At 36.2% G+C, this 25,236-nt stretch overlaps 1 protein-coding gene across 4 annotated transcripts in view; it reads right to left on the reverse strand.

Annotated features, from left to right (window-relative positions):
• The window catches only part of CFTR (CF transmembrane conductance regulator), a 185,811-nt gene that overhangs the window by 26,524 nt on the left and 134,051 nt on the right, over positions 1–25,236 (reverse strand). For all 4 annotated transcript variants that reach the window (XR_008296701.1, XM_053218169.1, XM_015067322.3 and 1 more), the window contains one exon: positions 14,532–14,786. Coding sequence is in view for 3 of the 4 variants with exons in the window: in XM_053218169.1 (XP_053074144.1) it covers positions 14,532–14,786 (255 nt within the window). In the remaining variant the exon portion in view is untranslated. The remainder of the gene's footprint in view (positions 1–14,531; positions 14,787–25,236) is intronic.

Genomic DNA, 25,236 nt, shown 5'->3' on the forward strand with positions numbered 1-25,236 from the left:
TCTCAATTCCTATACTTATCAGAGACCCCAAACAGCTTATAAACCAGAACCAGTTCATGGACCACAAAGAATACTTTAGAGCTCATAACAATCTGCAGTAATAACTTTCTGAATACTTATTAAGAATCTGGTAATAAACTAGGCATTTGGGATAAATTGGTAAACAATAATGACACCATGTCTTTTGTTCATAAGAGCTCTGTAATGAGACTTTCACAAATGCTTGTTATCCGAGACAACTGAGAAAATAAGATAAACCACAATCTATACACCACACCCTTTTGAGGTTCTTCATACTGCTAATCAGAATCAGTAATATTTTACTTATTTTTTTCTTGGTTATTACTTGTGTTAACACCAATAATTTAAGTTTAATAAGCACAGGGTGGTCTGTGTTTCCATTGAATTCTCAGCACCTTCCAATGTGATGGGTTCACATAAAATTCTCAATAAATACTTGTTTGGATTCACTGAGGGACAATCAGGTGGAAGGATGAATGAATGGATAAACAGACACATGGATTGGGTGGATGGATGGATGGATGGATAGATGGATGGATGGATGGAAAGAAGGGAGGAAGGAAGAGAGGAAAAGGAAGAAGGAGGGAGAGAAGGCAGATGAATAGACAAACTTATTTAGTTGATCTAACAAGAAAACAAATTTAGTTAATTTTGGTGAATTACAAGATCAACTCTTAATTAAAAATCTTGTGAAATTTCATATGCACACCTCCATTTCTGAATCAGCCCATGCTTTACAAACATATTCATCATATGTTATGATTTTTGAAACACAACAGTAAAACTTTTATAAGCAATCTGAATATGCTTTGTATAGATGAGGTATAGCGGAAGGGAAGTTCAATAAGAGAAAGTGATTTACTTTAAAGTCATGTCACAAATTTAATCACACAACAAAAAGAAATAAAAGGCATTCAGACTGGCAAGGGAGCAGTAAAAATTTCACTATTTGCAGATGACATGATAGTCTATATAGAAAACCCAAAAGACTCCACCAAAAAATTGCTAGATCCGACACACGAATTTAGTCAAGTCACAGGAAACAAAATCAATGTACAGAAATCTGTTGCATTTCTATGCACCAATAGTGAAACACTAGAAAGAGAAATTAAGAAAATAATATCATTTACAATTGCACCCCAAATAATAAGATACTTAGGAGTGAACCTAACCAAAGAGGTGAAGGACCTCTACTCTGAAAAGTATAAAACACTGATGAGAGAAATTTAAGATGACACAAACAAATGGAAAGACATTCCATGCTCATGGGTTGGAAGAACAAATATTGTTAAAATGTCTATAGCACCCAAAGCAATCTACACATTTAATGCAATCCCTATCAAAATACCAACAGTCTTTTTCATGGAGTTAGAACAAACAATCCTAAAATTTGCATGAAACCACACACACACACACACACACACACACACACACACACACCAAATAGCCAAAGCAACCTTGAAAAAGAAAAGCAAAGCTGGAGGCATCACAATTCTGGACTTCAAGTTATATTACAAAGCTGTAGTGATCAAAACAGTATGGTATTGGCACAAAAAGAGACACATAAATCAATGAAACGGAATAGGAAACCCAGAAGTAACCCACAACTATCTGGTCAGTTAATCTTCAACAAAGCAGGGAAGAATACCCAATGGTAAAAAGACAGTCTCTTCAAAAAATGGTGCTGGGAAAACTGGAAAGCAACATGCAAAAGAAAGAAACTGGAACACTTTCTTATACCATACACAAAAATAAATTCAAAATGGATGCAAGGCCTACATGTGAGACCTGAAACCATAAAATCCTATAAGAGAGCACAGGCAATAACCTCTTTGACATTGGCCATAGCAACTTTTTTCTAGATACATTTCCAGGTGCAAAGGAAACAAAAGCTAAGATAAACTATTGGAATGACATCAACATAAAAAACTTCTGAACAGTAGAGGAAATAATCAATAAAACTAAAAGGCAACGTACAGGGTAGGAGAAGATATTTGTAAATGACATATCTCATAAAGGGTTTGTATCTAAAATATCTAAAGAACTTTTAAAACTTAACATCCAAAAAATGAATAATCCAACTAAAAATGAATAGACTTTTCTCCAAAGAAGACATCCAGATGGCCAACAGACACATGAAAAAATGTTCATTGCTCATCATCAGGGAAATACAAATCAAAACTACAATGAGATATCACCTCACACCTGTCAGAATGGCTAAAATCAGTAACACAAGAAACAACAGTTTTTGGTGACAGTGTGAAGAAAGGGGAACTGTCTTGCACTTGCACTGTGGTAAACTTTCCACTGTGGAAAACAGTATGGAGGTTCCTCAGAAAGTTAAAACTAGAGCTACCCTACAGTCCAGCTATCACACGACTAGGTATTTACCCAAGGAATACAAAAACGCTAGTTCAAAGGGATACATACACCCTGATATTTATAGCAACATTATCAACAATAGCCAAATTATGGGAATAGCCCAAGTGTTCAACAACTGATGAATGGATAAGGAAGATGTGGTATAAGTATATACACACATAGATACAAACATGCATACATACATACATACATAATGGAATATGGCTCAGCCATAAAAAAGAATGAAATCTTGTCATTTTCAATGACATGGATGGAGCTAGAGTATCATGCTAAGTAAACTAAGTCAGTCAGAGAAGGACAAATACCACATGATTTCACTCGTATGTGGAATTTAAGAAACAAAATGAGCAAAGGGAAAAAAGAGAGAAGCAAACAGAAACAAGAAAGAGGCAAACAAGAGAGAGGCAAACAAGAAACAGTCTTAACTATAGAGACAAACTGATGGTTACCAGAGAGGAGGTGGGTGGGAGGATGGGAAAATAGGTGACAGTGATTAAGGAGTGTACTTGTGATGAGCACGGGGTATTGTATGGAAGTGATGAACCCCTATATTGTACCTCTGAAATTAACATTAAACTCTATGTTAGCTAACTGGAATTTAAATAAAAACTTTAAAAAAATAAATAGAAAAATAATAATAGGGTGATATCACAATTTTTTTACAAAAAGTACCTTGAGGTCCAGAACCCCATATGATTAGTCAAGGTTCTAATAACTGAGATAAATGACCATGTTGTCTTTCAAACAGCACATATTGAAATTTTTAGAAAACTCAGTTTTTATGTCGGTATAGGAGTAAATTGAGAGGCAAAGTGTAAATCTTATGTTTAGCTTTAAAGTTTTTAGCTTTTCTCTGCTTCTTCTGTATTATTGAACTGCCGATATTGCATTGTGTCTGACATGTTTTTAACTGCAAAGAATCTTATTGGTCCATACCTAACAAAGTCTTTTTGTTTATATAATTGGCACATAATAATTCCTTTCCGGGATTTGTTTTTCCAGGCTTCTCAGTGATCTGTTGAATAGGATCAGAGTACTTCCTGCAAATGAGATTTTAAGGTATATCCTAATTCCAAGTCAGTGACTTCTAGTAACTTCAGTGAACTTCCTTTCTGCAAATTTTGGATCAAGACAAATCAAAATATTATGTGGAGAGCTAAATAATGTTGAATTTGGTCCTAACTGTAACTTCATTGCACCATGAATAAAACAATCTAAGTACATTCTTTTCAGAGTACCTGATTTACTAGTCTACTATTGCAATATATTGAAACCTGCTATAATTATTTTTCATCTCCTTGTGGTCTCCAGAAATCATGATACCAAACAAAATAAAATGTAGATCCACAAAGTGATAATAAGTGCACCTTTTATATGTTTACTATTAATAAAATATAATTCTTAATAAAATAAGTTCTTGAGAATATGCTCCTCATAACTCCAGGGTAAACTACTAAATGATTCAGTTACTCAATACCAATTTTTATCAAGAGGGAATGCCATATGTGTTTAAAAAGTCAAATAGACATTTAAGTGTTAATGCTGCTATGATCTGAACCCTTGATACTGGTTTAACTGCTTCTGGCATCGCAGTATTTTGAAGAGGCTACAAATAAAGAAGGCAGGTAAGCTCACCCAAAAGAATAGATCTTGAAGTACTATTAAATAGCTGTGTAACCAGGGGACTGTCCAGTACTGTGATAGACACAAAATACCATCTAAGGCATTTTGATAAGTCTACGTTTATCATGAAGGACGTGGCTCCAAATTAAAATCCCAGCCTGCATTTCGAGAAGAACAGAAAAGGAAAAAACAAAGAGTTTTCTCATTGGGGGAAGAGTTTTCTCATTTAATCTAGATATTAAAATTCAGGCAAAAAGTCAAAAGCTTTCAAGACAACAACTATTTGAGATTAAAAAGAAAAGTAGTTTTAGGGGTGCCTAGGTGGCTCAGTCAGTTAAGCATCCAACTCCTGACTTTGGCCCAAGTCATGATCTCATGGTTGTGAGACAGTCCTGCATCAGGTTCTGTCTTGATGGTGTGGAGCCTGTTTGGGATTCTCTCTCTCCCTCTCTCTCTTTGCCTCTCCCCTGCTCTCTCTCTCTCTCTCTCACTTTCTTATTCTCTCAAAATAAATAAATAAACTTAAAAAAAAGAAAAATTGTTTTTTTAATCAAAGTAAAGGTTGTGAAATACCTGCTATATTTCTCACGCATTGAAAATAAAATTTAAAGTACGGGCTCTATGAAGTAAAGGCCTAAATTAAGAGCAAAGAAGATAATAGAACATCTCTTCCATAAAATAAATGTCATGGACAAAGTGCTTTAATATGAAGACTGAATAACTTTTCTGCTTAAAATTTTGATTTTTGAAATATTTTCATCATGCTATGGGCTTAATATTTGTGTTTCTCCCACATTCATATGTTGAAATCCTAACCTCCAATGTGAGGACTTTGGGAGGTGGTTAGGTCATGAGGGTGTAACCCTCATGAATGAGATTAATGCCCTTATAAAGAAACCCCAGGAAGCTCCCTCACCCCTTCTACCATATGAGGTTACAATGACAAGACAGACATCTATGAGGAAGTGGGTTCTCACTAGACAATGAATTTTCTGGCACCATGATCTTGGACTTCCCAGACTCTAGAAGTGTGAGAAATAAACGTGTGTTGTTTATAAGCCACCCAGCCCAAGATATCTTGTAATAGAATCCCAAATGGACTCAGGCACACGATCTAACCAAGAATGCTGAATTCCATTAAAAATTAAACAAGAAATGCCCATTTAAGTCCTTTCCAATTTTTTTTTCAAGAAGATGAATTAGACCACAGCTGATCTTGCAGAACTTTTGGGTAGTCAAAATAGTATACTGAATTTGAGTCTTCTTAATTCAGCATGCAAGAAGTATGTTTGAGGCATCTTGTTATAGTTTGCAACATGCTGTTATAGGTCCTAAGGGCAAGGCAGTAGAAATAACAATCTTAAAGAGAGCTGCTCAGAATAACATATTAAGAATCAGTTCCTACTTTAATCAATCATATGACCTAGAAGTAGGTATAAGCTATTCATTCATGCAAGCATTTAACATATTCTAAGCAAAGGGATTAAAAGATGAAAAAACAGGACTTCTGGTTTCTGGTCCAAAATATAAGGAACTTTAATGTCATCACTCTGGCCTAAAAACAAGTAAAAAGCTAAGCAAACTGAAGAATCAAAAGCCTTATTACATCTATTACAGAGTGAAGACATACAACAAACTGTAGCCATCATAAATGGAGAGACAGACAGACAGACAGACACAGAGAATCACAATTTACTAGGAAAGAAACCATGATCAGAAACCTCTGCAGAAACCAGAATCAGACTGAAAAACCCTAACCTGTAACTAACAAATTACTGGAGGCTCAGTGTAGACAAGTCTGAGAGTAAAAACATCCAGAAGAGGACGTTTGTAGAAGTGCTCCCAGACTTTTGTGAGTATTAGTTCCAGGGGCCCAACCAGTTTTACCATCTCACAGTAAAAAATACAGAAAAATCCTTTGGTGCATCCAACAGGAGAAGGGGGAAAGCAACAATTTTGCAGTACTCCTGAGCATTAGAGAATTCTGTTCTTCACAAGCCCTCCCTCAAGAGAAACTATTTTACCAGAGTCTAACAACTGGGCTTTTTATTAGAACCCAACTGATCTAGGGAAGGAAAATACCCAACTCCAGGTCACACTAGCCATCCTGTGTCATGCAGTAAAAGAAGCACAGAGAGAAATTTATAGCACTAAGAGAAGAAATATCTAAAATCAATTATCTAAGTTTCTACCTTAGGAAACTAGGAAAAAAAGAGCAAGTTAAATTCAAAGGAAGCAGAAGAGAAATAATAAAAATTAGAGCAAAATCAACTAATTGAAAACAGGAAATCAGTAGAGAAAATCAATGAAAACTGGTACTTTGAAAAGATCAATAAAATTAATAAGCTTCTAGCCAGGCTAACCAAGAAAATATGAGCGTTGACACCAATTACTAACATTACAATTGCAAGAGGGAACATCACTATATACCCCATGGTAAGAGAATAATAAAGGAATACTATGAACAACTATATGACCACCAGTTTGATAATCTAGATGAAACAGACCAATTCCTTGAAAGATACAATCTTTCAAAACTTACACCAGAAGAAATGGGCAATGTAAATAGGTACATATCTTTTAAAGAAATTGTATCAAAATTAAAAACCTTCCAATTCAGAAATCTCCAAGTCCAGATAGATTCGCTGATGAATTCAACCAAATATTTAAAGTCAAAATTCTACCAATCCTCTACAGTTTCTTCCAGGAGATAGAAGCAGAGGGAATACTTCTAACTATTCTACGAGGCCAACATTAAAATAATACCAAAGCCATCAAAGACATTAAATATCAACATTTCTCATGTACATAGAACCAAAAATCTTCAGCAAAATATTACCAAATCAAATCCAACAACGTGTAAAGAGACTAGACGCCACGACCAAGTAGGATTTATTCTAGATATACAAGGTTGGTTCAAAATTCAAAAATGAATTAATATAATCCATCATATCAATGGGCTAAGAAAAATCACACGATTATAACAATAGATGCAGAATTCATTTGACAAGATCCAATGCTAATTCCTGGTTAAAAACTCTCAGAAAACTAGGAAAGAGGGGAACTTCTTTAACTTGATAAAAACTTCTACAAAACCCTATAGTTAATATCACCTGTAAGGGTGAGAAACTCAAAGACTTCCTGCAAAGGTCAGGAACAAGGCAAGGATGCCCCGTCTCAAAACTCCTTTTCAACATAATACTGGAAATCCTAGATAATGCATTAAGACAAGAAAAGGAAATGAAAGGCATACAGACTGGGAAGAAAGAAATAAAATTGTCTTTGTTCACAGATGACTATCATCCATGTAGAAAATCTAAATCAGGAATAAAACTCCTGGAACTGATAAGTAATTAAAGAAAACTTGTAGGATACAGAGTTCTTCTACAAAAGTCAATTGCTTTCCTAAATACCAGCAATGAACAAGAGGAATTTGAAATTAAGAACACATTACCATTTACATTAGCACTTCCCAAAACAAAATACTTAGAATAAACATAAGAAAATATGTACAAGATCTAGGTGAGGAAAATGATAAAACTCTGATGAATGAAATCGAAGAAAAATTAAGTAAATAGAGAGATGGTCCATGTTTATGTTAAGGAAGACTCAATATTGTCAAGATATCAGTTCCTCCCAATTTGGTCTATAGAGTCAGTGCAATCCCAATCAAAATAAAAAAGCAAGTTATTTTGTGGATCTGACAAACCGATTCTAAAGTTTGTATGGAAATGCAAAAGACCCTGAATAACCAACACAATACTGAAGAACAAAGTTACAGGATGGACACTACTTGACTCCCATGATTTTGCCTTATAACTGGCTTAAAAGACCAAGGTTGTATAACATGAACACCTTCATTTTCCCACCTCTGCCCAATAGTTCTCTTTAACTCCACTTATCTGCTTTCCTTCTGTCTCACAAAACAAAAAAAAAAACCAAAACAAACAAAAAACAAAAACAAAAACCATACTTCTCTACAGTGAAAAGGCAAATTCTTCCAGAGAGCCATCCTCTTATACAGTTGTTCCAGCTATCTCTTTTCACTACCAATGTTGGTTTCTACATAACTCCTCACTTCAGTACTCACCCATTCCCTAACCCTTTGCAGTTGAACTTCTACTCTTGTTTCTCTACACCTAATGGCTCTCTTAAATTGGGCTCTCATGCTTGGAAGGGAATGCATCAGTGATAAAGACCATTGTCCCTATACTCAGAGTTTTTATTCAGTAGGATTGAGTGGGGCTCAGAATATGCTTTTTTCACAAGTTTTCAACTGATGCAGATGATGCTGGTCCAGGGAACAACACTTTGAGAAACTGCTTTCTTGAAGATGACCAAAAATCATTTAGTAGCAAACCTGAGTAGGATCTTCCAAGTCTTCAACTTCCTTTATTGCTTCAGCTCTCAAGATTCGTAATTTCCATCATCTTGCTTCAATCCTGTCTTCCATTTCATCCTTTATGCATCCCCATTCTGACTGAATCAGTCATTGTTTTCTGTACATGCCCATGCTTCTATTATTCTCTCTGCCTATAGCACCCTTTTTTACTCACCCTTGCTTGTTCAAATACAGTTCAAGTCTCAAAGTCTCCTTCTAAATGCCACTTCTTATAGAAAACTTTCCCTAAATAGCCCAACTTCCAGCCAACTGACAGTAACTCCTTTCTCTTTACCTTAGAATTTTACCTATGTATCTTTTATTCAAGGGTATAACAAGGATTTTTAGAACCCGAAGTTTATAAAATATGGAGGAGTAGTTCTTTCTAGGAATAAATATTTTAGAATTATAAATATAAAATTAGGTATAGGGCTTTGGAAGGAGCTCAGGCAAGTAAAGTTCTCTGAAACTTAAGCTTTTTTAGCTTCACAATGACCTGCCTCAGTTCTTAGTGGACCTTGCATTTCCCCTTTTAGATGGTCATTTTCTGGGGCAGATATCTCTTTTTCTCTCCTCTTCTTCTCCTTTGGTTCCTCCTTTTTCTTCTTTTAAGGGAAGCAGGTGAAAAAGAACTACGAAGTCAGACAGATTTGGATTTAAAGATCCTTTCTAACTCATTCACTTAATTGGACTTCAGTTTCTTCCATTATACAAAGAGGGTAATAATATCTACCTTTGGAATTATAATAATATTGAATGTGATAGCAAATAAATGTCTTTAAATGGTGTTTGGGACATTATAAACACTTGATAAACATTAGTTTCACTCTTTGAATGGCAATATCCAAAGCCTTATGTAAGTAATTTTTAATTTTTCCAAAGACCTACCATTCCTGGCAAAGAATAGTTACTAAACACATATGGCCTACTTTCTATATAAAGGTTCAGAGAATATGAAATGCCTAAACATACTGCTTCTTCCTAACTTTAGAGCAGCTCTTATTATTACTCTCACATCAAGGAAACTACCTACAGGAATGAGGACTCTGTAAATTCTGTTGCTCTACTAGGACTTGGTTAATTTAATTTAATGGGCAATTGAGCATCAGGAAAGCAAAGGGGTGGGAGGATGTCAGGAGGAGAAAAAGGAAGTAATTTACCAAGACTTTTCACCCTGGTTTATATCGACCTATTTGCTGCTATTGTTTATAACTTGACATCACTTTTGGAACCTATCCCAGTGATCCCAAGGACATCCTCAGCTGCCTGTGGCATTCACTAATGTGCAAGGCAAAAGAAACTACTTAATTACATGTTTTCTCAATGCAAGGGAGTAACAAAGGCAAATAATTAATTTTACATAGTTCCAAAGCATAACTTTAAACAATGTAAACAGCCTCATTCTAATATAAGGGACAAATTCAATCTAAAACTTAATTTTTCCATTTATGTTGATTTAAAACTGTTTTTCCTCTAAAATCACAAATGACAGAGGAGAAATAACAACCAACACCACAGAAATACAAACAATTATAAGAGAATATTATGAAAAACAAATTGGACAACCTAACAGAGATGGATAAATTTCTAAAAACATATATATTACCAAAACTGAAACACGACGAAACAGAAAATTTGAACAGACTGATAACCAACAAAGAAATTGAATCAGTAATCAAAAACTCTCAACAAACAAAAGTTCAGGACCAAATGACTTTATAGGTGAATTCTACCAACTTTTAAGGAGGAATTAATACCTATTCTTTTCAGCCTATTCCAAAAATAGAAAAGGAAGAAAAATGTCCAAATTTATTCTATGAGGCCACCATTATCCTGATACCAAAACCAGATAAGGACACACACACACATACACAAACACCCAAAAGTCACCATAAAAAAGAGAGCTATAGACCAATATCACTGATATACATAGATGCAAAAATCTTCAACAAAATATTAGCAAACCAAATTCAATAATACATTGATACATTAAAAAAACATTCAACATGATCAAGTGGGATTTATTCCTGGGTTGCAAGGGTGGTTCAATATTTGCCAATTAATCAACATCAATCAACAATGATCCTTTAAGAGAAAGGGTAAGAACCATATGATTATTTCAATAGACACAGAAAAGGCATTTGACAAAGTACAATATCCATTCATGATTAAAAAAAACCTCTTCTAAAGAGGTTTAGAGGGAACATGCCTCAATATAATAAAGGCAATATATGAAAAACCCATAGCTAACATCATCCTTAATGGGGAAACACTGAGATCTGTTCCCCTAAGGTCAGGAACAAGACAATGATATCTACCCTTCCACTCTTAACCACTTTTATTAACATTGTACTGGCAGTCCTAGCCACAGCAATCAAAAAACAAAAATAAATAATAAGCATCCAGATTGGTAAGGAAGCAATAAAACTTTCACTATTTGCAGATGACATGATGGATGATATTTTCTATATAGAAAATACAAAAGACTCCACCTAAAAACTGCTGGAACTTATAAACAAATTCAATAAGGTCACAGGATACAAAATCAATGTACAGAAATCTGTTGCATTTCTATACACCAATAATGAAACACCAGAAAGTGAAATTAAAAAAACAATCCCATTTACAACTGCACCAAAAATAATAAGACACCTAGGAATAAACCTAATCAAAGAGGTGAAGGACCTCTACTCTGAAAACTATAAAACACTGATGAATGAAATATAAGATGATATGAACAAATGGAAAGAACTTCCATGCTCATGGAAGAATGAATATTGTTAAAATGTCTTTACCACCCAAAGCAATCTACACATTTAATGCAATCCCTATTAAAATACCAACAGCCTTTTTCACAGAGTTAGAACAATCAATCTTAAAATTTATATGAAACCACAAAAGACGCTGAATAGCCAAAGCAACCTTGAAAAAGAAAAGCAAAGCTGGAGGCATCACAATTCTGGACTTCAAGTTATATTACAAACCTGTAGTGATCAAAACAGTACAGTATAGGCACAAAAAGAGACACATAAATCAATGGAACAGAATAGGGAACCCAGAAATGAACCCACAACTATATCACTTAATCTTCGACAAGGCAGGAAAGAATATCCAATGGGATAAAGACAGCCTCTTCAATAAATGGTAGTGGGAAAACTGGACAGCAACATGCAAAAGAAAGAAACTAGCCCATTTTCTTACACCATCCACACACAAAAATAAATTCAAAATGGATGCAAGACCTACATGTGAGACCTGAAACCATAAAAATCCTAGAAGAGAGCACAGACAGTAGCCTCTTCGATATCAGCTATAGCAACTTCTTTCTAGGTGTCTCCTGAGGCAAGGGAAAAATAAACTATGAGGACTACCTCAACATAAAAAAGCTTCTGAACAGTGAAGGAAACAATCAATAAAACTAAAAGTCAACCTACAGTGTGGGAGAAGATATTTGTAAATGACATATCATAAAGGGTTAGTATTTAAAATACATAAAGAGCTTCTAAACTTAACACCCAAAAAATGAATAATCCAATTAAAAAATGGGCAGAAGAGGGGTGCCTGGGTGGCTCAGTTGGTTAAGCACCTGACTTCGGCTCAGGTCATGATCTCACAGTTTGTGGGTTCGAGCCCTGCATCAGGCTCTGTGCTAACAACTCAGAGCCTAGAGCCTGCTTCAGATTCTGTATCTTCCTCTCTCTCTCTGCTCCTCCCCCACTAACACTCTGTCTCTCTCTCTCTCAGAAAATAAATAAATGTTAAAAAATGGGCAGAAGACACAAACAGACATTTCTTTCTCCAAAGAAGACATCCAGGTGGCTTATAGACACATGAAAAGATGCTCGCTATAACTCCTCATCAGGGAATTACTAATCAAAACTACAACAAGATATTACCTCACACATGTCAGAATGGCTAAAATTAACAAGAAACAACAGGTGTTGGCAAGGATGTGGAGAAAGGGGAACATTCTTGCAATGTTGGTGGGAACTGGTGCAGCTACTTTGGCAAACAGTATGGAGGTTCCTGAAAAAGTTAAAAATAGAACTACCCTATGATCCAGCAATCATGCTACTGGATATTTACTCAAAGAATACAAAACCACTAATTCAAAGGGATACATTAACCTCTATGTTTATAGAAGCATTATTTGCAATAACCAAGATATAGAAGCAACCCAAGTGCCTATCAACTAATGAATGGATCAGGAAGATGTGGTATGTATGTGTACACACACATACACACGTACACACGCACACATGCACACACACAATGGAATATTATTCAGCCATAAAAAGTAATGAAATCTCGCCATTTTCAATGACCTGGATGGAACTAGAGAGTATTTTATGCTAAGCGACTAAGTCAGTCAGAGAAAGACAAATACCATATGATTTCACTCATATATGGAATTTAAGAAACACCAAGTGAGCAAAGGGGGAAAAAAAAGAGGGAGAGAAGCCAAAAAGCAGACTCTTAACTACAGAGAACAAGCTGATGGTTACCAGAAGGGGGGTGGCAGCAGGATGTGTTAAATAGGTGATGGGGATTAAGGAGTGCACTTGTGATGAGCACTGGGTGATGCAAAGAAGTGTTGAATCACTATATTGTACACCTGAAACTAATATTGCACTGTATGTTAACTAACTGGAATTAAAATAAAAACTTAAAAAAAACTGTTTTCTCTCAACAAAAAGAAAAAAAAAAGTCCCATTCTTGATCGGCAAAAATTATAATAAAGAGCTAATTTTAGTAGTATGTGAATTTATTGATACTAACTGTAAAATTAAAAAAGGGAGTCAAAATTTCTGGTGTGCCATTTCAAGCCATTTAGCATGGTATACAGGAACATTTTTGCTCACTCAACATTTTTTAGTAGAACTTTTTCCAATGCGTCAAATATGAAATATTCTTAAACCCATGGGCAAAAAGCAAGTGATAAGAGTCTGTTCCTATGTTGATGACACTGATAGTGGCCTAAAAAAGTTTAGAGACCATTATCTCAACAAAATAAAAAAAATTCTATTTGATATTAAGCCACAAAGAGAGAAAGTTTAAAATTCATTTTTCATTAGAAGTGGCTCTATAGGGTGCCTGGATGGCTCAGTCAGTTGAGCATCCAACTTTTGGTTTCAACTCAGGTCATGATTCCAGGGTCATGGAATGGAGCCCAACATCAGGCTCCATGCTAAGTGTGGAGCCTGCTTAAGATTCTTTCTCTCTCTCTCTCTCTCTCTCTCTCTCTCTCTCTCTGTCTCTCTCTTTCCCCTCCTCTATTCATGCTCTCTTTCTCTTTAAAAAAAAAAAAAAAGGGAAGTGGCTCTATTGTATTCTATCTCAATTTTAAAAAATAAAACAAAGGAATAATCCTGTCTAGATTTATGGAGCAGCCCAGAATAAGAACTTTGAAATATAAAATATAAAACCACATTTATAGGACACAGACTTTAGGAAGAATGACTGTCCCTTTCACCTAGAATTAATTCTAGAATTGGTGTATTTGAATACCATCCATGTGGTCAGTCCAGGGCTGAAATCTATATGGAACAATTCAAAATAATGCATGGTTATTTTTGCTTATTAAATAATAAAACAGTTGTTTAGTAAATAATTTTTTCTTGGTAAATATTGGGAAAAAATTGAAAGAATCCATACCTTGATTAAGATTCCAAATAAACAAATAAACTGAACAAAGCTAATTTAGAAAGTACCACCGTTTGACAGAGTTATATTAGGTAAAATTTACAAATAAATTAGAGTCAACAACAAAATATTTCTCTTACCTGAAATGGAAGATAGTTTCAAGAGGCCAAATCTAAAACGTCATAATTTTGGTTTATTTAATGGATTCTTTTGCTTAGTAACCTAGCAATCAATTACCTATTCTACAAGTAGAATCACATTTAAAACGAACCAACTATATCATTTCTGACCTCTGCAAACGAAATTATCAGATTAAAAAATAAGGACTTCGTAAACAATAACTTGAAATATGTATGTTCAATATTGTCCCTAGTCTATAATAATAATGCTACCAATGGATTTTACTAACACATTGGTCTAGGCTACTGAGATTTACTTACTGAACACAGGTCTAACAAAGCAAGCAATGTTGAAATCTTACCCTCTGGCCAGGACTTATTGAGAAGGAAATGTTCTCTAATATGGCATTTCCACCGTCTGTATACTTTGCTGTAAGGTCTTTGACTGTCATTTGGCCCCCTGAGGGCCAGATGTCATCTTCCCTCACATGCTGATTCTCAGTAATCATAACTTTTGAGAGCGGGATGTCCTTGGATGGTTTGAATGGCTTGCTAGGTGGTTTACTTTCTTCTGTAGGCATATCAATAAACTTGAAGACTCGGCTCACAGATCGCATCTGAAATGAAATAACAATGTTTCATTTTTGTTTAATAACTGCAGGCAATGCCATAATTAGTGTGATGTTTCCTAAAAAAATAACATGTAAGATGTGATGCCCGACCGTCGTCACTTGGTTATTTGTCAGAAGGTTTTTCAATGAACTAACAGGAAATAATTGGATATAATTAAAAGCTTAACCAAAGAGAATTAAATAGGATTTATATAAATGGGCTCTGTATAGACCTGTTTATTTTTGTGAGTCTTTAATTCTCAGTTATGCAAGCCACACATAAATAGCCCAACTATACTCAAAGGAATAGATGATGTCAAGAGGGAAATTTTTTTCTTCAACTATGAGCAACACTGCACACTCTTGTATAACTAGTATATTATGATAAAATGTTCCACACCTCAGAACCACTACTAAAGATTTTTGCCTTTCTCTCAAACGGCCTTAAAAACTATCTACAATTTTAGGGGTGCCTGGGTGGCTCAGCTGGTTAGGCATCTGACTCTTAAATTTGGCTCCGGTCATGAGCTCATGGTTTGTGGGATCAAGCTCCATATCGGGCTTCACACTAACAGCATGGAGCCTGCTTGGGATTTTCTCTCCCTCTCTCTCTGCCCCTTCCTTGCATGTGTGCTCTCTCTCTCTCTCTCTCAAAATAAATAAATGAACTTAAAAAAAAAACCTATCTACAATTCTGTAAGTCAGCTGGGTGGCAATGAATCCTTGCTGCTTAGTAAATTTTGAATGACTTCACAATAATCTTCAAATAAATTTAAGTCCTTGTCCTATATTTGTAGTTAAATAATTACATTTTAAATCTAAATAACCTCCAGATCAATATCCACTGCTGAGCAAAATGTCATTGCATATAAAAGTTGTGTTTGAAATTAAGTACACATTTGCTTTATAAGCCTATTTAATACATATACCTTTAACGTGCACAGAAATGAAAGAGCTCAACTATTTTTTAAAGGTGCTTAGCTTAATTCTTTAACAAGAACACATTCTGCTGAATAGTTATGATTGGAATTTGGAATATAAATTTATTTATTTATTTATTTATTTATTTATTTATTTATTTATTTTTAATGTTTAGTGATTTTTGAGAGAGAGAGAGATAAAGTGTGAGTGGGAAAGAGGCAGAGAGAGAGGGAGACATAGAATCAGAAGCAGGCTCCAGGCTCTGAGCTATCAGGACAGAGCCTGGGGAGTGGGGGCTGGAACCTACGAACTGTGAGATCATGACCTGAGCCAAAGTCAGACACTCAACTGACTGAGCCACCCAGGCACCCCTGGAATATAACTTTTAAAATAGCCTTACAAACAACAGGCACTTAATAAATATTTGAAAAATATTAATAAAAGAATAAATATATGAATGATTACATATACATGAATAAATCAGTGAATAACAAGAAAGAGCTGAAGACTGAATTCACTCAATTTCTATTTTTAATATATCATCCTTGATGGCTCAGCCCTTCCCGGGTATTAACTGCTTATTCAACAGAAATTTATTGCTTTTTTTGTCTTAAAAGTAATTATTGATTCTAGTTTTACTCAGTCAAGAATTCAACCCTCTCCTTTACAATGTTAATTTATAACCTTATTTACAGTTAAGGCTTAGATTATTAGAAATGATTTCTTATATTGCCTGTTTTCACATGCTATTGATCAAGTTTGCTATTTGTGAAGTTCTTCTGTCTAGTAATGTGGTTGCTTCAATTTTTATCTTGAAAATACCTTCAGATTATCTTCAATAATTTTTCAAGATTCAAGAGGAGAACGCTTTTAAGCCAAATCCATTGTTAATGAAAGTGAAAAGTCTCTAAAGCACACATCCATTACAAATAACTCTAGAATGGCTCCTACACATGATATTTTCAAATCCAAATTATGAGTGACTTTCAGAGGTTGTTAAATACTGATTCAGTTATTTTTTATTAACTTTGAATTAAAGTATACTCTTGCATTTCATTGTCATTTATTTTCCTAGAGAGCTAATTGATCTGGAAGGTCAATTAGAATTGTAACTAATGCTGAGATGGAAATGCCAGAGAAATAGCTCAAATGCATTTAAAATATTTTATTGTATTCATCATGCATAAAAGTAATATTACTCTCTTAAAATCATTGAGAGAAATGTAGCTTAGTTTCATAAAATAAAGTGAGACTGTTGACATCTCTGTACATCAATGCCAAGAACTCTACACTAGTCTTCAAGTGCTTTAGCACATCAAGAAAGCTACTATGTATCAAAAATCCTTCATACTTTAATACTTCCAGTGAACAATTAAATATTGCTATCTAAACTACTCCAAATTATATGCAGTGTTATTAGAAAATTATATTTAAAATCACTATTTTGGCAGCACTGACATGTATATAATTTGTGTGTGTGTGTGTGTGTGTGTGTGTGTGTGTGTGTGTAAGGAGTTGTGAAGACCATAGCAAATTACTATTCCATTAGTGAGGCTTACCAATGAGGGTGAACCTAGAACTTCAAAGTCAAATGCAGTGGATTGTACCTACCTAATTTAGAAAATGAAATTTTCTTTTTCTTAAGTTTATTTATTTTGAGAGAGAGAGAGAGAGAGAGAGCGAGAGAGGGAGAGAGAAATAGAGAGAACAAGCAGGGGAGGATCAGGGAGAGAGGGAGAGAGAGGATTCCAAGCAGGCTTTATGCTGTCTGCCTGGAGCCTGACGTGGGGCTTGAACTCACGAACTGTGAGATAATGACTTGAGCCGAAATCAAGAGTCAGACACACTTAACTGACTGAGCCACCTAGGTACCCCTGGAAATGAAATTTTCAACTCATCATCTTTCATATAGTCTAATTGCTTAAAGTTACTATAGTTACCCACAGCATGGTCAAATATCGCTGACCAAGAACAAGTTCTTAACAACGGGTACTCATCCACAGCATACAAGCAGACGCTCATTCAGTTCAGTGAATTAGAACATTTTCTGATGAGGAGAAAAGGTGGTTAGTGCAGATACCTGCATCATGGCCAGTTTTGTAGCTACTAAAATGCCACTGCTGAATAGATGATGTGGCTCGATGATATTATGAATTACTAATTCCTTGTACCTCAAAGGCTCTCCAATTATTATATTCTACTTCCATTCTACTTGCTTTTTAAAGGGAAAACCACAATAGAACCAGAGCGAAGAAAATCAATTCTGGTCTTTTAAGTTTCAAAAATTGGCTTTTAGAACCAGAGATGGATAGTTGAAAATTCCTAGCTACATGAATATTGACTTTAAAGTTTCAAAAATCAAAGTCTGAAAGACTCAAATCACACTGTTTATGCAAAAACAGTAGCCAGAGATGAATTTATGATAGGTGAAAAACAGTGTCTCTCCTCACTACATAATCTGACTCATGAATGGCGTTTAACAAAAGGGCTTAGACACCAGTTCCTCTAAAAATGAGTCCTGCCCTGCAACCAAACTCAAGTTCTATCCTTGGGTAGATTTAGAGGACTTTTGGAACACAAGAGGTCTATGACTCAATTTCTAGGTGGAGGCCTGGAATTAGGCATACCTTAGAGAAACATCCTAAGTGCCTAGAATGGCATGGAAGCACTACAGTAGACATGGGTGCTTGGCATGCCTAGACCCAGATAACTCGACAAAGCTTCAGATTTTCCTGTATTTCTAGACGGGTGTTGAAGGGAAGCCACATCCCAATCCTTTAATCCTTCAGGGTCTTCCATGCCCAAGGCATGGAAAAAGTTGAGAGAGAGCTCATCAAAGAATTCACAATCAGGATCAGAAGAACAAAGATTCAATCTCCCTGCACTGTACTCCTCTAGGTCAAAGAGCAACATCAATGCCTCAGAGACAGAACACAGATAAGGGGCAACCTATGGCCAGATGCTCCCTCCCCTCAGGATCTAGGCATTCTGTAAACTCTATTCAGAATTTAGATTCACTTCCAACAAGATTTCTGAATACACTGACATTGCTTCTTGCACTCAGCAGCATGTGTGTTCAAGTAGAAAATAAATTCAACTATAGCAAAAGTGGAGTCATATTTCTTACATGCTTGATTTCATAGCTAAAGATTTATAGCTGGCCCAGGATGGACCCAGGTTTGGTGGAACTTAAATAATTGAAGGGACTCTTACATTAAAGACTCAACATTATGCATTAATGGGGCACCTGGATGGCTCAGTCAGTTGAGTGTCTGACTCTTGGTTTTGGCTCAGGTCATGATCTCATGATTCAAGGGTTCAAGCCCCATGTCTGTGTTATTAGCACAGAGCCTGTTTGGGATTCTCTCTCTCTCTCTCTCTCTCTCTCTCCCCGCCTCTCTGCCCCTCCCCTGCTCACACATGTTTTCTCTCTCTCTCTAAAAATAAATAAATAAACTTAAAAAAATGCATGTATAATTAAGTATAGGGCCTCTGAAGGTGCCCATGCAAGAGACAGAACCTGAAGCTTACACTCCACAGGGTTAATGTTAAGCCCACATTACCTATTACAGTAACCTTATTCAAAGCATTCCATGTTGTATCCTTCCCATCTAGCATTTAGCACTATGCCGTCCCTTAATAAATCTTTGTTAGGGATGAGTGAATCCATTGTTCTACCTCATATGCAGAAAGCAATATCTGGGCAGGGCAAATGACAGCGCTAGGAGTCCTTCAGTAGGAAATCGGGGCTGCAACCGTACCTCACAGCTTCTCAGTCTGAAAATACACGTTGCTATTTGGATTTGAAGTGGCAACATGCCAAATGATTTTTAGTCTCATCTAGTTGTTCTGAATTGAGTTTTTTTTTTAATGTTTATTTATTTTTGAGACAGAGAGAGACAGAGCATGAGCAGGGGAGGGGCAGAGAGAGAGGGAGGCACGGAAGCTGAAGCAGGCTCCAGGCTCTGAGCTGTCAGCACAGAGCCCGACGCGGGGCTTGAACTCACGAACTGTGAGATCATGACCTGTGCCGAAGTTGGACGCTTAACTGACTGAGCCACCCAGGCACCCCTGAATTGAGTTCTTTTTAACGTAACTTAATCCTTTTTCTAATTTAGAGTGTCTATTAGCATTTTCAAGTGATATGTGAAAACCACCGTGCCACTGGATGGAAATTCAGATTTGGCAATTATCAGAGTGACTGTAGACTGTAGACTAGCTGCCTCTTCCTGTGCAGTGAAGGGGCTGCCCTAGGAGGCATGAGGGGCAGCTCTCTGTGGCCTGCTGACAGGAAAGTCTCAAAGTAGCCATCACCGGTTGAGGTGAGAGCACTTGTCTTAGAATTCAAGAAGTACATGCTGAGGGCAAAATGACACTCAAGTGCTGAGACACTCAACCTATTCTTCACGTGAAGAGGAAAACCTGACATAATCTGTACAGACTTCTATAAAAATTGAGTTTAGCCACAATGAGGTGGCATTTTTACTTGAGAATCAGCTGCTTTAAATTTCTGGTTTTGTTATTTAAATTTATTATGCTGCAAAAATTCTCCTAAGGCAATCTTTAAAACTGAATCTCATTATCTTTATAATAATTTCTGAAGTTACTAATCTAAGGATCAGGAGAACAAAGTCTTTGGGGAGTGTGATGGTCTTAACAAAAAGAAAGCTCCACAATCTTATCTCAACCTTATTTTTTAACGGATTTGTTCAGTGAAAAAAAAAAAAAAAAAAAGAAGATTCCTGATTTTCCTTTTCCCTTTCTATTGACAAAGAAAGAAGAAAAGGCTTAAAGACCTTTTCTAGAGCAAGTTAGAAACCCAGACTCCTCTCCCTCAGGAAAATATTTGCTCTGTTTCCTTTTACCCTTTTGGTTGTTTAGAAAACAGGGCATCAAAATTATGCATTAACACCTAGACTATATGCATAATGCCAGAGGAGCCATGATAATAGAAAATATATTTCATAAGCCCAACATCTGGCTGGCAATACTGTAAAGGGATTTCATAACTGGTTGTCCCAGGAAGATGACAAGAAATAAATGTGAGGCGAATCATCAGCAAAACTGATACAATGTGAAAAACTTCACACACTTTTTAAAAAAATTTTTTTAATGTTTATTTATTTTTGACAGAGAGACAGAGCATGAGCCGGGGAGGGGCAGAGAGAGAGAGGGAGACACAGAATCCGAAACAGGCTCCAGGCTCTGAGCTGTCAGCACAGGGCCCGATGCGGGGCTCGAACTCACAAATGGTGAGATCATGACCTGAGCCGAAGTTGGACGCTCAACCGACTGAGCCACCCAGGCGCCCCAAAACTTCACACACTTTATAACAGAAATTTTTAAACTGCGAAGTACATAAAAGGAAGGTTTTAAATCATCAATCCTTCCTGGTAGGCCCAAACCAGATGCTCTTCAGAACTTACTAATACACACCTGAAACCCAGAGCCACATTACAGTCATTAGCATAAGCTTTCGGCCATGCACAAAGACTTAGGAGATCATGGTTATCATGAAAACTGATTCTCTATTCAAAACATATTCCTGAAACTTTAGACTATCTTTTTGTGTCTATTACTTATGCTTGAGAATTTAAAAAGTCAGTCAAGCACTGTAATGCTATCAATTATTAACAGCATAAGTGAGTTACTTATACTATATACTCTAATCCTTTCTAAATTATTAGAGCTTCCTGTTACATGAATTGTTTATTGCCAACCTGTAGCAAACCACATGGCAAATCAATGTCACTTTTTCTGACTGCAAGAAGCAATAGAGATAGTGTTCCTGACACAAGAGAAAGAAAACCCATTACAACCAAAGACAAAAGGCATATCCTAAAAAACACAGAGGTATCAAATATGTTGTCCTCTATTTTCAATAATTGAGAACTTTAGTAATCATGATACTAAGTGTGCCAACGGGCAAAAGAAAACTCTAAAACTTACCCTTTAATCTGAAAGGTTCCACATCACTTATTGAATCTACTACTCAAACTTGAACTTACTTACACTCTATCTGGTATTATTATTTTTAAAAAGCTCATGACAGGCCATCAGCAAGTGCTTGATGAATAAAATTGGGTCAATGTGGTATTCATTAAAAGTATTTCAAAGGAAATCTCAAGAAACCTAAAATATCATATCAAAATATTCTTCCAAGGTGTATTTAATAAGATTTTTCTCTAAGCATCTTAATTTTGAAATATTTTGGCTTCCCCAAAGAACTCTGTTACTAAGAATCATCCTTTATATGAATATATATATATATATATATATATATATATATATATATATATCTCATTAGCTAATATATAGGGCAGAAATGATCGCTGGTGTTCCATCAATTCTATGTAAATTCTATGCCATAGACAAGAGGTTAGCAGAACTATGGCCAAATCCAGCCATACCCACTTGTTTACATTAGCTGAGCAGTTGCCATAATGACCATATAGCTCACTAAACTGAAAATAGTAACCATCTGACCCTTTGCAGAAAATGTCTGCTGACCCCCTGCTATCACACACACAAAAAAATCAGAGCTAAAATGGATTAGAGATCATCTAATCCAGTGATTCACAAATCTAGATACACATGAGAATCACCTGGAACACTTTTAAAAATATGGACCTCATGCTCAGTCACTCTGCCTCTGACCCAAAGAATTGATTTAATTGATCCTAAAGGATGCTACGTAACCTATATTTTTATGAAGTTTCCTCATGTGCTGTGAGGTTGAGAACCTCTGATCTAATCCATTCATTCTTGGTACAAATGAAAAAATTGAAACACAGGAAGTTAAAGTGATAGACATAAAGCTCAACAAATTTTCTCAACTTTCCTCAACAAATTTTCTCAACTTTCCAACACTCTGGCAATCCTTTATGGCTCTCATAAGCCTCTCCTACTAATTCAATATTTTAGAACACCTCAGTGGCACTTTCTTTCTCTTTGTTGGCTCTAGTAACAGACTGGTTGAGAATTCTTGCACTCTGACCAGGAGTGGTGAATCACTGGCATTTAGCAGTCAGGGATAGTGGCAGAGAGGTCTAATTCCTCTGAGCATCTAGAATAATGCCTATATACATGCCAATCAAGACTTGAAATCTTTCATACCAAAAGGATGCAGAAGAGAATGTCAGAGCTAACACAGTCCTTAGAAAATTTCTAACCAAACTGTTTCCTTTTCCCTAGTTGAAAAGTGAAGCCCTCAAGGGAGTTAGGACTTGCCTAAGGCAACATGACATCTTGGTGATAAGGCCAGAGTGGAAAACAGAGTAGAATGCAACTCTTCAGGACAGAAAGAAAATGTTTGGATGAAAAGAAGTTTTGGGACAGATGTCACAAATGGAAAACATGCCACAAAGCCTCATGAGAACAGAAAAACAAAGAAAGATATGATCAACAGACCATTAAAAGAGGAGAGGGTTGCCTGGTTAGCTCAGTCAGTTAAGGGTCCGACTTGGCTCAGGTAATGATCATGGGTTCGAGCCCTGCATCGGATTCTGTGCTGACAGCTTGGAGCCTGGAGCCTGCTTCAGATTCTGTGTCTCCCTCTCTCTCTGCCCCTCCCTTGCTTGCGCTTTCTCTCTCTCTCTCTCTCTCTCTGTCTCTGTCTCTGTCTCTCTCTCTCCCTGTCTCTCAAAAATAAACATTAAAAAAATTTTTTTAAAGAGGGAAAAAAAATGGGAGAAATGAATCCTCCCCTCAAATTCTTATAGGAAAAACTGCCTTCAATACAAGAGAATTAGGCACCAGGAGCAACAAAGAAAAGCCCTTTTTTCTTCCCATCAGATTTCTTGTTGATCATTGTACCATCATCAGGCACCTGATCCTTACTGGAACCCAAAATAAACACAGGCAATAAAAGGATAAAGGAAAAACAGAAGGAGTTTCTATTGACAGAAAACTCTTCTCAGATTGCATCAATCTTGCAAGAACTTTCTGGAATCTCATTAACTTGAATCTAAACTGTGCGCCCTGCAGATACGCAGTCTTCCCTGCTCATCCTGCTGGCCTTCTTCCTCTTGTGTTATTTTCAGGAACACACAGTACAACAGGCATGTGTTATCTGCTGCTGTCCTTAGAGAATGAAGGAAGCAGGATAATCTTCATATGTTCAGATCTTGTAGTTGTGATATCACTAAGTGGTAGACAGTCCTGAAAATACATGAATTGTCAATTGCCTCATTCAAAGAAGAGACTTTGAATGTGGGTAATTTATCAGTCACTGGATGGCTTGGTATTGCTAAGTCTGAAACACCACCTTTGTACCCATTCTAACTCTTATTTATTTAATCTTTATTCATTCATGGAGGCAGAAATATAGGTATGCACTGCTTATTTAAGACATATAATGCTTAAGTATCTAACAATGGGACAAAGAGAAGCTTTATGGTACTAAAAATGCCAAGCATCTTGTGAATCCAAAGAAAATAAATCAGTACACAGATTTGTTAACTAAGAATACAAAAAAAAAATTTTAAATTATAGCTTTAGCAATAACAACTGTAATTCTTACAGCACTTCAAGTAACGCTTCTTTTTTCACCCCATGTACAGAATGATGTAAAACATACAAATAAAAAAAAACAGACATATACACAATTCATGTTAAAATGAAGAGTGAATCTGAAATAACAGCTTAAAAAAATTTTTTTTAATGTTGATTTATTTTTGAGACAGAGAGAGACAGAGCATGAATGGGGGAGGGTCAGAGAGAGAGAGGGAGATACAGAATCTGAAACAGGCTCCAGGCTCTGAGCTGTCAGCACAGAGCCCGACGCGGGACTCAAACTCATGGACCATGAGATCATGACCTGAGCCGAAGTCGGACGCTTAACCGACTGAGCCACCCAGGCACGCCGGAAATAACAGCTTTTAAAACACGGTTATATCAACCAAAATAATTAGAAATTCCTTAAAATGGGGATTTCCACTGGGAATTATTAAATTTGACTCTATGATAATTTTATTATTTTTTAAATTTCTGAGGTGATTCACAGAGTACTAAACTATATCGTTCATAAGCTGACAATGATTTTTTTTCCAAACTACTATATAAAGCCAGACAAATTAGTAGGTAGAACAGAAGCTTTATTCCCTTTTAATGGTCTCTTGATACCCCATGTGGTATTTTGAAGAAATTCTAGGTAAGAACTTATGCCCCAAAATGGTGTACAGTAGAGATATGAATGAGTAATTTATTGACAGATGGTTTCTGAAGCATGGAGTCCGATGGTAACAGCTAGAAAGAATACAGGTAGAAGAGGGCTGGACTATAGCTGATGTTCAGAGATCTGTAAGAGGAGGGGCCATCAAAGAGAATTAAGAAGGAACCAAAGAGGTAGCAGAGACAGACAGGAGTAGCATCATGGTAGTGAGAGAAGGAAGTATCACCGGAAGAAGGATTTGTTCATGGCATAAGTACTGCTGAGAGGGTAAGGAAAACAAGGACGCTGGTTCTGGCAAGATGTTGGTCATGAGTCATGGGGGTGATGGAAATCAAGTGAAGCAGGAGACATGCCCTCTTTCAG

The sequence above is a fragment of the Acinonyx jubatus genome, chromosome A2 (assembly GCF_027475565.1).
Source record: "Acinonyx jubatus isolate Ajub_Pintada_27869175 chromosome A2, VMU_Ajub_asm_v1.0, whole genome shotgun sequence".
Taxonomy (NCBI): domain Eukaryota; kingdom Metazoa; phylum Chordata; class Mammalia; order Carnivora; family Felidae; genus Acinonyx; species Acinonyx jubatus.